This window comes from Aquarana catesbeiana, linkage group LG02 (genome assembly GCF_042186555.1).
Source record: "Aquarana catesbeiana isolate 2022-GZ linkage group LG02, ASM4218655v1, whole genome shotgun sequence".
Lineage (NCBI taxonomy): Eukaryota > Metazoa > Chordata > Amphibia > Anura > Ranidae > Aquarana > Aquarana catesbeiana.
Window position 1 is genome coordinate 136738373 of NC_133325.1, and position 17874 is coordinate 136756246.

General features: G+C 47.5%; 1 protein-coding gene across 1 annotated transcript in view; it reads right to left on the reverse strand.

The window, feature by feature from the left end:
* Window positions 1–17874, reverse strand: part of CUL5 (cullin 5) — a 128714-nt gene that overhangs the window by 18375 nt on the left and 92465 nt on the right. The window contains 2 exon segments of the mRNA XM_073613504.1: window positions 4291–4452; window positions 12764–12939. Coding sequence (XP_073469605.1) covers window positions 4291–4452; window positions 12764–12939 — 338 coding nt within the window.

A 17874-nucleotide genomic window follows, 5' to 3' on the forward strand; every position in this document is an offset into this window, starting at 1 on the left:
GTTCCTGTCACTTGAGGACCTGCAAGGACTGGGTACCCTTTTCATGTTTAGAGTCCACTCCCTTGGACCTGTACAGCACCCTGCAGGAATGCCTTAGCGCTGTGGTGTCCAGGATTCCACTTTGCAGGGTCCAGTGCCCGGAGGCCGCATTACAGGCAAAACGTTGCAGGATCTTGAGTTCTTTTTGCAAGGCTCGGGTACCATTTATCTAAGCACATAAAGCCTGTGTCAAATGGATCAGTCAATCCCTTGATTAATTTAAGAACCGTTCGTGGGACTAGAGACCTGGAGCTCAGAGAGCTCAAACAAACCATGCCATCCACCTTGCAGACACTGGTAAAAAACTTGTGAGTAAGTGCTTCTTGTGTGGGAGTGTATATATAGGGGATCACTTCCTGTTTAAAGACCTTTGGTCTACCAGTGTCCATTCACCTGGAGATGAAGTATAACCCAGCAGGTAATGAATATTAGTCTGACTCTGTGACCCACGATGTATGAAAAAGAAATCCCCATGGGCGACGCTTTAAACATTTTTACAGGTTAATTGAGGTTACAGAGGAGGTCTAGTGCTAGAATTATTGCTCTCGCTCTAACGTTCATGGTGATACCTCATATTTGTGGTTTGAACGTTGTTTACATATGTGGGTGCTACCTACATATGCGTTTGTGTCTGCGCGTGAGCACACAGGGACGGGGGGCTTTCTCCCTCTTGCCGATCGTAAGGGCAAGCCGGGAGAGGCACCAAAGGGCTGGCGGGAGGGGGGACGTCCCCTTCCGCTTCCTGTAAGAACGATCAAGTGGAGGAACAGCCGCTATGATTGTTCTTACGGTGCAAGGAATTGCCGGCTCTAAAAGAAGATATCTGAATGATGCCTGTAAGCTGCAGGCTTCATTCAGATATACCCACTCAAAGTCCAAAACGTCATATGACGTTGTTGGGCAGGAAGTGGTTAAATAATAAAATGTGAATAAATGCACTTACAAAGTAGCGACTTGATCATACCAAACCACCGGTAGATCAACTCCCAGATGTCAGGAGGGGAAGGGGAGAGAAAATAGAGAATATCATACAGTTAGTGCAAACAGTGGCCTGTTGACGCTGTCATAAGTGCACCTGTGAAGCACACGACCTAGGGTAAGTTCAGGGAGGGGTCTCACTTGGCCACCAGGCAGCCTGAAGTCGGGGTCAGTCTCTTTTGAGGCAAAACAATATGTCAACCACATCTGGTTCATGGGCTGATAAAAAAAGAAAATGGAGGAAAAAAAAGTATGAAATCAGGATTGTGGATCAGACTAGGATTTGAAGACACCTGAACTCATCCACACTAGTAGTATGGATTGATCAAGTTGTTGCTTCACCTTTTATTGATTAAATTTTACCTGCATTAAAGCGGTGTGCCACCCGTTTTTTTTTTAACCTCCCTGGCGGTAATCCCGAGCGTGACTCGGGGTTGATTTTCTCTGCCAGGAGCAGTAACCCCGAGTAACGCTCGGGGTAATGTTGCAGAGCCTTCAGCGGAGTCCCCTTACCTTCTCCTGGCGATCCAGCGGCGTCCTCCGCTGAGATCACCGCCGAGAGATCCGAACGGCATCCGACTTCCTAGTTCCATTCCCTGCGAGCAGTAGCGGCGCATGGGAGCGGAACTGGGCGGGAAATTCAAAAGTGACACAAAAATAAAAGAGGTGATACATTGTAATCTGAGAGGATTACACTGTATCATCTCAGATCTGACACAAGAATACTGTACAGTGCCCTTTGCCTGCCATTTTCCTGTCATTTGTGCCCATAAGATTTTTGTAACATGGCATCAAAGCGCCACTTTACTAAAAAAGCTCTTTTGGACCAGTTGAGTGACAGCGACACGGAGTTGCTCGCAGAACTGAGCGATAGTGAGTCGTGGGGAGATTTGTCGTCTGACACTGATCTGTCAAGTGACAACGGTGATGATCCTGCACCTGACCTCAGTGATGTGCGCACTTGGTGCCCAATAGACTGCAATACGGACCAGGTAGCGCCCCCAAGATTCCCCTTCACTGGATCACCTGGGATGAAGGTAGATGTTGAGAGTGACAACCCTCTGGCATACCTGCAATTATTCCTCACTGAGGTGGTAACTGAAAAAATTGTCACAGAGACAAATCGCTACCAAGAGCAGCAATCCGCTACGCTGCATGCCAGGTTTTCCAGAAGCAGAAGGTGGGAACCGGTGACCAAAGAGGACATCTGGCAGTTTCTGGGACTCATCATTCTTCAGGGGGTGGTGGGGAAACCGCTCCAGAAATGGTACTGGACCACCAATAAGTTACTGGCCACTCCTTTTTTTGGCACTGTGATGTCAGAATACCGGTTTTCCCTCATCATGAAGTATTTCCACTTCACGAACAATGAAGAATTTGATGAGCCCACGCATCCTGCGCCCAAACTAAAAAAAAAATCTGGGAGGTATGCTAAATTATTGTGACCAATTTCCAGCGGACCTACGTGCCAGAAAGGGACGTCAGCGTGGATGAAAGTTTGCTGGCCTACAAAAGACGCCTAAGCTGGATACAGTTTATTGCATCCAAAAGAGCGCGGTTTGGCATCAAATCCTACATGCTCTGCGAATCATCCACTGGGTACATCTGGAAGTCATTTACACCGGTAAAGGCACAAAGTTCAACCCCAGGTACAGCGGCTATGGGATGGCCACATCATCTGTCCTTACACTGCTGGAGCCATTGCTGAACCAGGGATATTGTGTGACCATGGACAATTTCTACACGTTTCCGGAACTGTATAAGGTTTTGCTACAAAACAAGACTGATGCATATGTTACCGATAGGCCTAACCGACGTGACATGCCATCTATGTTTGCCAAGAAAAAACTAAAAACCGGAGAAATGGTTGCCTGGCAGAAGGGTAAGATGATGGCAATGTGGTGGCGAGACAAGAAGGACGTGTGTCTCATGAGTACTGTGCACAATACCTTCACTGCCATGGTCCACACAAAAGGTGGGAAAGGTGCTGAAGCCGCAAGTCGTGATAGACTATAATAATACAATGGGAGGTGTCGACAGAGCCGATCAGGCAATAACATTTTATCCGGCTATGCGCAAACAGCAAAAAAAATATTATAAGAAGATTTTTAGGCATCTTCTGGAACAATGCCTTTGAAACGCATATATCCTGTACAGAGCAAAGAGTGACATGCCTCTTCTTCATTCAGATTTTATCTGGAAGGTGGCTGAGCAGATTCTTGTCAACCAAAAGAACGCCATCAGTAGCTGTGAACAGACCAGGACGACGTGCTGTTGACGTTGCCAACCCAGAACACCTGACTGGTCGTCACTTTATGGACTACATACCGCCAACCGCAAAAAAGGCAGCACCTACCAGAATGTGCATGGTTTGCTGTTCAAAGTGAGATGGCAATGGAAAGAAAGTCTGAAAAGAAAGCAGGTTCCATTGTCCTGATTGTGACGTTGGACTTTGTGCTGTAACTTGTTTCAAAATGTATCACACTCAGGATGTTTATTGAATTTTCTTTGTTTGAAAAATGTCATTATTTTGTATTACATTATTGAATACAATTATATTATTTATTAGATTATAATTCATGATTTTGTGTTTCAAACTTTATCATATCTGGGATGTCTACTAGAGTCTTGTTTGGTCAGGTTTAAGTAAGTAATTACTAAGAATTGCAGGCCTACAATACATAACACCAAATTTCCATGCAAAAAATTGTACCGCTTTTGGTACAAAATTCCTGACATAATCATACCGCCAGGGAGGTTAAGTCAGCAGCTACAAACACTGTAGCTGCTGACTTTTAATAAGGACACTTACCTGTCCAGCGAGCTCGCGATATCGGCCACCCCGAGGCCGATCCGTCCATTGGATCGGCTGCCGGCGCCGCCATCCTAACCAAGGGAAACAGGCAGTGGAGCCTTGCGGCTTCACTGCCCATTTCCTACTGCACATGTGCGAGCCGCGCGGCGCTTTGTGAATGGCCCCATTGTTTCCTGGGACACACACATGTCACAGAAGACAATGGGGCTGCTCGTCGAGGAGGAGGAATTGAAGAAACAGCGCCGTGGAATAGGAAGAGGCAGATTAGGAAGACTGCCTAGCAACAGGGGTTTCTGGTGAGTAAAATTTTTTTTTTTTTCAAATGTTTTTTAAAATATTTTTTTAAGAATGTTAATGTAATTTTTTATTTTCTAGGGTGGCTCTCCACTTTAACCAATACACTCCATTTGGCTTTATCTCATAAATTAATCTCCAACAAACAAAACATTTACACATACCCAAAGAGTCCTTCTCAGCTCTGCATCTGGTAATTCTGTTGCCAATTTAAGATTTTCAAAACTAATCTTCTCTTTAGGCCTCTGGTTCCAAGCAAACAAAACTGCCAGCTGAAATGTTGTCACCTCAAGGTCATACTGTCCAACTTCATTCTTAAAGGTTATCTGTAATGAGAAACAATAGCAGTTATAAAGATAAAAGGGAGCCAATCATTTACCAAATACAGGAGCTGCTTTGATTGACTGCCAACTCCCAGACTTTACTGGCTATGTACTTGTTTTTAAAAAGATCAGAAATGGCAGCTTACATATTTCTCATTATAAAAATATATACTGAAATGTGGACAAAATACAAAACAAACAAACATACATATACCATGTCAACCCTGCCTATCTGCAGAAAATGTATAAAGAAAAATGGAAACATGATACAACTGGGACCACTAGAGTAGAACTGCATGTGTACAGTATGTCCCCTGTATAAAGAATGTCTGTGATGACAGGTTCCTTTAACAGCAGAATTCTACATACAATATATACTTTTTTTCCCCAGTACAGCTTGTAGATACAGCTATGCTTAAAGTGGATGTAAACCTGAATTTTTTTTTTTTTTTTTTTTTTATCATACTGTAGAGTATAAGATTTCCTATCATTTGAGCCCAGTCTTGCCACGCAGAGTTAATCCATCTCTGAGCAATCCTCTTTTATTGTTCAGTGAGATAAATCTTGACAAACTGAGAAAAACTTTTTCAAATCCTCCCCCTTGCTGTGAGTGACAGGTGATTTACATATCTCCTGCACTAGCCTAAGACATGCATTATTTTTTAATTCCCACCCCCACTCCTTTCTTCAGCAGCTCTGCAAGGATTGGCTGTTCCACACCTCAGCATGATTTGTTATGCTGAAGTCATGTGGTTACTATCCTGTCTTTTCACTGGATGTTAGAGATCATAGCAGAAGTTCAGTGTTAGAAATACACAGGAGAAAATGCATATTGACAGGGGGAGTGTAGAGGTGGGCGGGGAGTCTACTGACATCACGACTCCACCCACGAGCTCCAGACAACAGACCCACCCACAGAATATGCAGTTTTTCGGGTCTAATAACAGAGGAGAGACATTTGACAGGTAAAGATACATGCAGGAGGCATGTATATCCTTATAGATAACCCCTATGGCAGTAGTTTAGAAAGGATGACATTGGGTTTACATCCACTTTAATTGTTTTTTTTTTTTTTTATGCGACTTATAGTGGATCCAGTAGGCCATGTCATAGGTAAAATTTTGAGGTATTGATTACCTCCTTATATAGCACATTACTACACCTAACAATGCCTTCATCAATTGTTCTCTCTATAAGGAGAACTCTATCTTTATTTAGGCATTACCCAGGGCCAGATTAAGAGCATCATGGGCCTGGTGCTGAGGATTTTGGTGGGCCTTTTTATGGAAACAAAATGAAAATGCAAACAATTTTTCGCTAAAACAAATTAAATAAACTCTCACCAGTAATATCAGCCATGCAGCCTCTGAGCAGCAGCAACACCACCAATACCACCTGCTATGCGGTCTCTCACCAGCAGCAACATAGGGAGACCACATTTCCAAACTGTCATTCAGAGACAACCCCCTCTTCCCAAAAAAAGATGAGGGTGGGGGATGTAGTCTCAGGGTTGGCGGGGAAATTGGCGGTGGAGGTGATTTGTCAGGCAAATGGCTGGTGTTAGTACATAAAATCAATCATCCTGACACCATGCTTGATATGGTGTCAGGATGATCAAATTCCATTATTTCAGTTACTACATTGTAATATATAGTGAAATAGTTCAACTCACCATGATGCAGAATCAGTGGGACCTGAGCTTGTCACTTGCCACCAGATGCAGCTTGTCACTTGCCACCCATAGCCTGCCACCAGATGTAGCGTATCACTTTCCACAGTTGCCTGCCGCTATATGCAGCATGTCACTTGCCACCAGCAGCCTGCCACCAGATACAGTGTGCCACTTGCCACCAGATACAGTGTGCCACTTGCAACCAGATACAGTGTGCCACTTGCTACCCACAGCCTGCCACAGATACAGTGTGCCACTTGCCACCAGCAGCCTGCCACCAGATACAGTGGGCCACTTGCCACCAGCAGCCTGCCACCAGATACAGTGTGCCACTTGCCAACAGCAGCCTTTCACCAGATACAGTGCACCACTTGCCAACCACAGCCTGTCACCAGATACAGTGTGCCACTTGCTACCGACAGCCTGTCACCAGATACAGTGTGCCACTTGCCACAGCAGCCTGCCACTAGACACAGTGTGCCACTTGCCACCAGATACATTGTGCCACTTGCCACCAGATACAGTGTGCCACTTGCCACCAGCAGCCTGCCACCAGATACAGTGTGTCACTTGCCACCAGCAGCCTGTCACCAGATACATTGTGCCACTTGCCACCAGATACAGTGTGCCACTTGCCACCAGCAGCCTGCCACCAGATACATTGTGCCACTTGCCACCAGATATAGTGTGCCATTTGCCACCAGCTCTCTGCCACCAGATACAGTGTGCCACTTGCCACCAGTAGCCTTCCATCAGATACATTGTGCCACTTACCAACCACAGCCTACCACCAGATACAGTGTGTCACTTACCACCAGTAGCCTTCCACCAGATAGTGTGCCACTTGCCACCAGCAGCCTGCCATCAGATACAGTGTGCCACTTGCCACCAGCAGCCTGCCACCAGATACAGTGTGCCACTTGCCACCAGCAGCCTGCCACCAGATACATTGTGCCACTTGCCAACCACAGCCTGCCACCAGATACAGTGTGCCACTTGCCAACCACAGCCTACCACCAGATACAGTGTGTCACTTACCACCAGCAGCCTTCCACCAGATAGTGTGCCACTTGCCACCAGCAGCCTGCCACCAGATACAGTGTGCCACTTGCCACTAGCAGCCTGCCACCAGATACAGTGTGCCACTTGCCACTGACAGCCTGTCACCAGATACAGCGTGTCACTTGCCACCAGCAGCCTGACCCCAGATACAGTGTGTCACTTGCCACCAGCAGCCTGTCACCAGATACATTGTGCCACTTGCCACCAGATACAGTGTGCCACTTGCCACTGACAGCCTGTCACCAGATACAGCGTGTCACTTGCCACCAGCAGCCTGCCACCAGATACAGTGTGTCACTTGCCACCAGCAGCCTGTCACCAGATACATTGTGCCACTTGCCACCAGATACAGTGTGCCACTTGCCACCAGCAGCCTGCCACCAGATACATTGTGCCACTTGCCACCAGATATAGTGTGCCATTTGCCACCAGCTCTCTGCCACCAGATACAGTGTGCCACTTGCCACCAGCAGCCTTCCATCAGATACATTGTGCCACTTACCAACCACAGCCTACCACCAGATACAGTGTGTCACTTACCACCAGTAGCCTTCCACCAGATAGTGTGCCACTTGCCACCAGCAGCCTGCCATCAGATACAGTGTGCCACTTGCCACCAGCAGCCTGCCACCAGATACATTGTGCCACTTGCCAACCACAGCCTGCCACCAGATACAGTGTGCCACTTGCCAACCACAGCCTACCACCAGATACAGTGTGTCACTTACCACCAGCAGCCTTCCACCAGATAGTGTGCCACGTGCCACCAGCAGCCTGACCCCAGATACAGTGTGTCACTTGCCACCAGCAGCCTGTCACCAGATACATTGTGCCACTTGCCACCAGATACAGTGTGCCACTTGCCACTGACAGCCTGTCACCAGATACAGCGTGTCACTTGCCACCAGCAGCCTGCCACCAGATACAGTGTGTCACTTGCCACCAGCAGCCTGTCACCAGATACATTGTGCCACTTGCCACCAGATACAGTGTGCCACTTGCCACCAGCAGCCTGCCACCAGATACATTGTGCCACTTTCCACCAGATATAGTGTGCCATTTGCCACCAGCTCTCTGCCACCAGATACAGTGTGCCACTTGCCACCAGCAGCCTTCCATCAGATACATTGTGCCACTTACCAACCACAGCCTACCACCAGATACAGTGTGTCACTTACCACCAGTAGCCTTCCACCAGATAGTGTGCCACTTGCCACCAGCAGCCTGCCATCAGATACAGTGTGCCACTTGCCACCAGCAGCCTGCCACCAGATACATTGTGCCACTTGCCAACCACAGCCTGCCACCAGATACAGTGTGCCACTTGCCAACCACAGCCTACCACCAGATACAGTGTGTCACTTACCACCAGCAGCCTTCCACCAGATAGTGTGCCACTTGCCACCAGCAGCCTGCCACCAGATACAGTGTGCCACTTGCCACCAGCAGCCTGCCACCAGATACAGTGTGCCACTTGCCACTAGATAGTGTGCCACTTGCCACCAGCAGCCTGCCACCAGATACAGTGTGTCACTTACCACCAGCAGCCTTCCACCAGATAGTGTGCCACTTGCCACCAGCAGCCTGCCACCAGATACAGTGTGCCACTTGCCACTAGCAGCCTGCCACCAGATACAGTGTGCCACTTGCCACTGACAGCCTGTCACCAGATACAGCGTGTCACTTGCCACCAGCAGCCTGACCCCAGATAGTGTGCCACTTTCCACCAGCAGCCTGCCACCAGATACAGTGTGCCACTTGCCAACCACAGCCTACCACCAGATACAGTGTGTCACTTACCACCAGCAGCCTTCCATCAGATAGTGTGCCACTTGCCACCAGCAGCCTGCCACCAGATACAGTGTGCCACTTGCCACCAGCAGCCTGCCACTTCCTCCAGGACTCTTCCAGGATGGGTAGAAGGGACAGGGCCAGCATAGTCAAACAAATCCCTGGAGCCCCCACCCCTCCTGATCTGGGATGGTATGGCTGTGTGTAAAATGAATGCCAGGAGTATTGATCAGACCAAGTTTTATAGAGGGGGGTGTGTACAGCCTTTGGGCTCACACTGGTGTGCTGCAGTTTGGGCGCACTGCTTGTGTATCTGCAGTTTAGAAATCAATAGGACTGTGGGTAAAACGCAGGAACACTGCGGATACACCAGCAATGGGCCAAAACACAGCAAAGCAGTGCGAACCCACCTAAAAGCACAAGGAGCCGAGTCTACATATTGAATGCAGTTATAACAGCCATTGCTGAAGATAAAGGTAAAAGAGGGGAGAGAAGGGAGATAAGAGTCCAGTCACTGAGCTCACACTTGGATGGGAAGCTTATCACTCAGATATCTGTTCACCTTCTATCTGCCGGCTGCTCTGTTCATAATTTCCCAACCAACCCACACGGCTCCTTCACTGCACACAGAGAGGGGGAGAGAGGGGAGGGGGAAGGCAGAGCCATTTGTGTAGGGGGGAACTGTGCACTGTGACACTGTAATAACCACAGTGAGCCAACACAGATGCAGCCAGACACCCCTACATTTACACACAGCTTCTCCTGTCCCAGAGAAGTTTATGGACACGAGAAATCAGGCTTATACTGCTGACTGTGAGGGCCGATTTTAAGGCAGGGGCCTGGAGCTGCAGCTCCATCAGCCCCTATGTTAATCCGGCCCTGGCATTACCACAGATCAGCATCTATATCATTGACTAAGATGTTGGCTCAGATGACACACTCATCATGGCTGGGGAATTCTTACCAGTGTTCACAGACACAGATCAGCCCACCTGCTGCAGCCTCTCACCCTGTGACTTGCTAATAGATTACTGTATATACTCGAGTATAAGCCGAGTTTTTCAGCCCATTTTTTTGGCTGAAAAACCCCTCCTCGGCTTATACTCGAGTGAGCCATACCTTTCATTACTAAAACAGCGTGTGTAACAGCGTGTGTCTCCCGCTGAGATATGCAGTCTGTTCGGCCGTCTATTGTAACAAAGCTCCGCCTCCTCCTTGTCCGTGCTAGAGGAACACTGATACAATGCTGGGAAACCGTATCAGCGCTCCATCTATCAGAGACGAGGAGGAGGCGGGGCTTTGTTACAATTTACAGCCGAACAGACTGCATAACATAGCGGGAGACACAAGCTGTTTTGGCAATGAAAGGTACGGCTGCAGATGGGCACAGTGAGACTACAGATGGGCACAGTGAGACTACAGATGGGCATTGTTTACCCAGTAGCTGCTGCATTTTCCCACCCTAGGCTTATACTCGAGTCAATATGTTTTCCCAGTTTTTTGTGGTAAAATTAGGTGCCTCGGCTTATATTCGGGTCGGCCTATACTTGAGTATATATGGTACAATGTTGCATTGTGATCCCATGGGGAGAAAAGACTAAGGAAATGCTTCCTCCAGTCTGTTGCAGACTGATGACAGGCAAGTTACTTACCTGAAACACAGGGCCTGTTTTTTAATAACAAAAGGTGGAAATTAACAAAAAAAGAATTAGTTCACACATACGCAAATTAGATTCACGTTTCCCAGCATCCAATTTGCATGACAGGAGACTGTGACCAGCCCTCAATGGAGCCGGTTCACACAGCTCCGGGGCGGCCATGGTGCGCATTTTAACCTGATTCGCACCTGAATCGGTGAACAGGTTGCAGCATATGTGAACCTAGCCTAAAATATATATATATATACACACACACACACACACACACACACATATATGTTTCAGCATATTGTCACATGTTAGGAATTTATTCATGTACACTCTGAAAAGAAGGAACTGAAGGGTCAGTACAACAGATTGTATTTTCATTTGATACAAGGATTGATATAACCATTTCAGCATACTCTATAAAATGCTGCCAATTATTAGTACTACGCTGTATAATATAAACGCAACAGCGCAATACAGTTGACAACACTAAACCATGAAAACTGGTATTAATGCTCATTAAAGTGGAGTTCCACCCACTTTTACAACTCTTCAGTATCCCTCACTAAACTGTGCACTGTAAACGAATTGGATATTTTTTATTTTTTTTTCTCAGCACCTACTGTATATCTGCTGTATTCATTCTTCACTTCCTCCTCCCTGGCCGTGGCCCATCACATCATTTCCTGTTTGCAATGCCTTCTGGGAAGGGGCGGCAACTTCCTCTGACACTGCCGTTGCTATGGAAACCTGACCTGAAACCTATTACACTGCTTGTGCTGCATTGAGCATGTGCGAGATCTGCAAGGATGAGATCCAGGAAGAAATACAGTCTGGCTTCAGATGCCCACACTTAAGATGGCCACAGCCTGCTGTAAGTTTATAAAATAACATACTACAGCTATAAACTAACAAAACAGACCTTTATTTACAGACTAACTTTACTAGAATACATTAAGCGTGTGTATTATATGGGTATTTTTATTTAAAAAGTATCATTTTGGCCGGAACACCACTTTAAAGATGAACTTCAGGAAAAACTGATTCTTAAAAGTTAGGTTGTCACCTCCTCACTATTTTACAGAAGATCACAGCTCAGATTGTATTTGGGGTGAACTACTACTGACAATTTGAGCATCTCCAGCAGCCTTCCAGATGTAATGTAGCAATCATTAAAGGTAACCACGCTGACCCAATCTAACTTTGAAAATCAACTGTACCTGTCATTCATCTTAAACACTGTGCTGATTAGGTCATGTGTGAGTAATGACACCTGTGTTCACCTTTAAAGGATAAGTTCACTTTTACAAAAAAATAATAAATGCATAATTTTTTGCAGGTAAAAAAAAAAATGCATTGTTATTTTTTTGTAATGGACCTGTGAAGCATTGCACCCATGATCAGCAAATTGTGGGTGCAATGCCACAGTCCTGCAGACTGTCTGCAGGACACGAGCAAGCAGTTACACTGTGACAGGAAGATTTAAAGAGGAGCTCCACCCCCCCCCCACCAGCAAAAAATTAAAAGTCAGCAGCTACAAATAATGTAGCTGCTGACTTAATATTAGGACACTTACCTCCTGTCCAAGGATCCATCAATGTCGGCATCCCAGCTGATTTTTCAATCGGCTCTCGGGTGCTGCCACCGCCATTCCTTGTAAGGGTTCTCTACTGCGCATGTGCAAAGCGTGCTGTGCTTTGTGAATGGCGTGGGAAGGGTATATGTCAAAAACAGATACCCTCCCAAAAGGTGCCAAATGTGGCAGCGGAGGGGGGAGGAAGCAAACAAGTGGAGCTTCTCCTTTTAGGGAGAGCTCCACTTTAATGAACTACCACAGTGCCTTGTAGTTTTCCCGTTCACTGTTGTTGGATGGTGATGCTAGGTGGGCGGAGCCCCGCACGGCCACGTTTTCTGCAGGCTGTGACAGCGGGAGGAGATAAGACCCCATGCTAGCTGTCAGAATGGCGGAGCAGGGGCCTGTGCACCTATAACATGTTACACCCTGAATATCGGTGTAACATGTAACAAGAGGTATATCAACGGTCTTTACCATGAAATGTATACTGTCTCTGTGTAGAATACTTTAAACAAGTACAAGTACTTGCAGACTCTGGCGAGCCAGTCCTAAGCAAATACTACTCACAATGCCATTAGACATTAAATGATGCCAGTGCAGTTTTCTTCCACTGTGATTCTTCTTGTAGAACTCTTCCACTTCAGGGATGAGGTCTTCCAGTTCAGTGGGGAGAGAAACAAAGACCTTTTCAGAGCTCCTTGACCATGCACCCGCATTTAAAATCTTAATGTTCACAGAATCAGCTGCCATAACAAAACAGAACAACAAAACAAGATTAGACCATAGAAACAAAAACTATGAAAAAAATCCCATCTTCCCCCAAATCATAATAGAGATACAGGATCTACCTATTTAATGTACAAGTTCATTCTCATCCTTGCTGCTCTGGTAAGACAGTGACTTTGAACAAGCACACAGGTTAGGAGTCCTAACCAGCCCATAATGGAAGCTCCAAAATTTTTATACTGACAGGATATCAGCCTCAGCAATGATATATATAGCAGCTTGTGGAAGTGCTGGTTTCACTAAGGGCCTTTGTTCAAGGATAGGATCTCCTGCGCTTAAAATGCATGTCAGACACAGGTCAGCAGCTTCCTACTGACTACACTGGAGAAGTGTAGATGACAGTGCAGAGGCTGCATTTGACCTGCTTTATGTTTCTTTGGATGCAGCAGGTAAAGCAGGTCAAATGCAGCCTTGTGTTTCACATTCAAATATATGCATCTGAGTAGTGCTGTGTTTGAGCAGAAAAGACTGCGTTTGACACGAACGCCCGTTTACAAAAACCCTTATAGTGACACTCAGATGGGTTGTGACCTCACACTATCCCCACTAAAGAAAAACTGCACAACAGGACTAGCATGTTTATGGGAGTGGCTGAATTCCTTGCGGTTTCAGGTTAATAAATGGAATCTCCTGAAAGGGCCTAGATCTTTCTACAAATTCTCTGATAAGCCAAGTCGTATGCTGGCCAGATTCATCCAAGGTTCACAGCAGAAAATAGGATTTTTTAAAACAGCTTACCTGTAAAATCCTTTTCTTTCGAAGGACATCACGGGACACAGAGCCACAGTAATTACTGATGGGTTATATAGGTATCACTGGTGATTGGACACCCTATCAGGAAGTTCAACCCCCTATATAATCCCTCCCCCTTGCAGGGATACCTCAGTTTTGTAGCCAAGCAATATAGTGTATTAGAAGAGGGGCGGGACCTCTGTGTCCCGTGATGTCCTTCGAAAGAAAAGGATTTTACAGGTAAGCTGTTTTAAAAAATCCTATTTTCTTTCTCGAACATCACGGGACACAGAGCCACAGTAATTACTGATGGGATGTCCCAGAGCAATGCTACCTGAGGGGGGGGGGAACCACGACCAAGTAGGGTGCAATCAGACCTGAGGACCCTGTACCGCTGCCTGCAGCACACTACGCCCAAAGGCGATATCCTCATGCCTTCTCACATCCACCTGATAGAATCTGGTGAATGTATGAACTGAAGACCAGGTTGCGGCCTTGCAGATTTGAGCCATAGAGGCCCGGTGATGCACTGCCCAAGAAGCACCAATAGCCCTTGTGGAATGTGCCCTGATCTGAAACGGAGGAATCTTCTGTTTCAAACCGTAAGCTTGAATGATCAACTGTCGAATCCATTTAGAAATGATAGCTTTTGACGCTGCCTGTCCTCTATTGGGACCCTCTGGCAGCACAAACAAAACATCCGTCTTGCGGATCTGAGTAGTTGCCCCTAGATAGGCCTTAACTGCTCTTACTACATCCAACGAATGTAGAGATCTCTCTTCCGGAGAACAGGGATCTGGAAAAAAGGAAGGTAGAACAATGTCTTGGTTTAAATGAAAATCAGAAACCACCTTCGGTAAAAAACTAGGATGAGGGCGTAGTACCACTCTATCCTTGTGTATAATCAAATAAGGCTCCTTACAGGAAAGAGCTGCTAATTCTGATACTCTTCTAGCAGAAGAGATGGCCACCAGAAAAATTAATTTCCTTGTCAACAAGACCAAAGGAATCTGACTTATTGGTTCAAAAGGCTGTTTCTGTAACACAGCCAGGACCAAATTCAAGTCCCAGGGGTTTAGGGGCGCTTTAACCGGAGGATTAAGACGCATCACCCCCTGCATAAAGTTTCGGACCAAAGAATGCGAAGCAAGTGGCCGCTGAAATAATACTGATAAAGCAGAAACCTGGCCCTTGATGGTACTCAAGGCCAGCTTCATCTCTAATCCCATCTGTAGAAAATCAAGGATTCTACCTATGACATATTTCCTGGGATGCCAACCTCTGGATTCACACCAGGTTATATAAGCCTTCCAGACTCTATGATAAATCATCCTGGAAGCTGGCTTCCTTGCATTAATCAAGGTAGATATGACAGGACCTGAGAGCCCACGACTCTTCAGAACGTGGGTCTCAATAGCCAAACCGTCAAATTTAGCGTTTGTAAGGCAGGATGGAACACTGGACCTTGAGATAACAGGTCTGGGCGTACTGGTAGGGTCCACGGGGAACCCACCGTCATCCTTACTATTTCTGCATACCAAGTCCTTCTGGGCCAAGCGGGGGCCACCAGAAGTACCGACTTCCTTTCCTGCCTGATCCTGCGAAGGAGTCGTGGTAGTAGCAGAATAGGCGGGAATGCGTAAATCAGTGAGAACCGATGCCACGGAATCACCAACGCATCCGTCCCGCATGCAAGAGGATCTTTTGTCCTTGCCACAAATCTGTCTATCTTTTTGTTGAATCGGGATGCAAAGAGATCTACATCTGGAACCCCCCATCTTTGGCATATGGCCCAAAAGACGTTGGGATGCAGAGACCATTCCCCTGGAAGTAACTGCTGGCGACTTAGATAGTCCGCCTGCCAACTTTCTATTCCCGGGATGAAAACTGCCGATATGCATGGCACATGCATCTCTGCCCAGACTAAGATCTGGTTCACCTCTTTTTGAGCAGCTCGGCTCCGGGTGCCTCCCTGATGATTGACATAAGCCACTGCTGTGGCATTGTCGGACTGGATCCTGACCGGACAACCCTGTAGCCTGATAGTCCAGGCTTTTAGAGCTAGATGTATCGCCCGGATCTCCAGAATGTTGATGGGTAAGGTCCTCTCTGTCTTGGACCATACCCCTTGGACCGCAGCCTGTTCCAGAACTGCTCCCCAACCTGACAGACTGGCATCTGTTGTTACCACCGTCCAGGTAACCGGTAGAAAGGATTTCCCCTTCTGCAGGTTTTCGGGTATGAGCCACCAATTGAGGCTCTGACGCACCGCATGCGACAGGTGCATCGGAAAGTCTAATGCCTGAACCTTCTTGTTCCAGGTCGACAGAATACTGTGTTGCAGCATTCTTGAGTGAAACTGAGCATAGGGAACTGCTTCGAATGAAGACATCATCTTCCCTAGTAGCCTCATACAAAGGCGGACTGAGGGACCCTTCTTGGTCCTTACTGTCAGAATCAGCTCTCTCAAAGCAGTGATCTTTGCCTGGGGTAGAAATATTTTCTCCTGGCTTGTATCTATAATCAGACCTAAGTACTCCAGTCTTCTTACTGGTTTTAGGAAAGACTTTTCTAAGTTGAGGATCCAACCCAGGTGTTCTAGATACCTGACCGTGGTCCTCAAGTTTCCATTCAAAGAGGCTACCGACCGGTCTATCAAGAGCAGGTCGTCTAGGTATGCTATGACAGCTATACCCTGAGCCCTTAATCTGGCCAGAGGAGGAGCCAAGATCTTTGTGAACACTTGAGGTGCAGTGGCTATCCCGAAAGGCAGAGCCACAAACTGGAAATGGCGCCCTCCTACCTCGAAGCGCAGAGACTTCTGATGAGCAGGAAAAATGGGCACATGCAGATATGCATCTCTGATGTCTATTGATGCCAGAAATTCTCCTCCCTGCAGGGTGGGAACTACTGTTCGAATTTATTCCATGCAGAAGGATTGAATCCTTAGGAATCGGTTCAGATCCCTTAAGTCCAAAATGGGCCTGACACCCCCATTTGGCTTTTGGACCGTAAAAAGGTTGGAATAGAAGCCCAATCCCTGGTCCTTTGCGGGAACTATCATAATGACCTCCTGCGACAAAAGTCGCTCTAACGCTAGAAGGAGCGACTGCTTCTTCTCTGGGTCTCAGAGAACATTTGATCTGAGGAACCGAGGAGAAGGGAATTCCTGAAACTCCAGCTTGTACCCTAAGGTTACCGTGGAGACTACCCATCTGTCCTGGAAGTCCTCGTGCCAGAGCTCTGAGAACTGTCGCAGTCTTCCCCCCACTCGAGTGAGCGGGGGCGCCCCCTCATGCAGAGGTCTTAGTGTTTTGCCTAGTAGGCTTCTTTCCCCAGGACTTCTTTTGTCCCTGGGGTTGACTCTTGTCTCTGGACCCCGATGGAGGCGGCCGTCGAGACTGCCTGGAGGCTGAAGCCCCCGGTGCTGGGGAAAGAGTCCGTTTGAAAGAGGGACGCTTACTCTTCTTCTTGACAGGTAAGAGAGTGCTTTTCCCACAAGAGATTCTCCTGATATACCGTATTTATCGGCGTATAACACGCACTTTTTTCCCCTTAAAATCAGGGGAAAGTCGCAGGTGCGTGTTTTACGCTGATCCCCGCCGATCCCGAGCTGTCAGATTTTCAAAATCGCGGACCGCGATTTGAAAATGGCGCCGCCGGAGCCGAAGTACACAGAGCCGGTCCTCGGCTCTTTCCGGCGGCTCTCGTTTACTTTCGGCTCCACTCGTAGTCCCGTAGTACTCGGATAGCTCCGCTCGGGACTACGAGTGGAGCCGAAAGTAAACGAGAGCCGCCGGAAAGAGCCGAGGATCGGCTCTGTGTACTTCGGCGCCGGCGGCGCCATTTTCAAATCGCGGACCGCGATTTTGAAGCCCTGGAAGCAGGGACAGGGGATCCCAGGCTGCACTGGGGCAAGGCTGCACTGGGGAAGGCTGCACTGACAAGGCTGCACTGGGGAAGGCTGCACTGACAAGGCTGCACTGACAAGGCTGCACTGGGGAAGGCTGCACTGACAAGGCTGCACTGGGGAAGGCTGCACTGACAAGGCTGCACGGGGAAGGCTGCACTGACAAGGCTGCACTGGGGAAGGCTGCACTGACAAGGCTGCACTGACAAGGCTGCACTGGGGAAGGCTGCACTGACAAGGCTGCACTGAC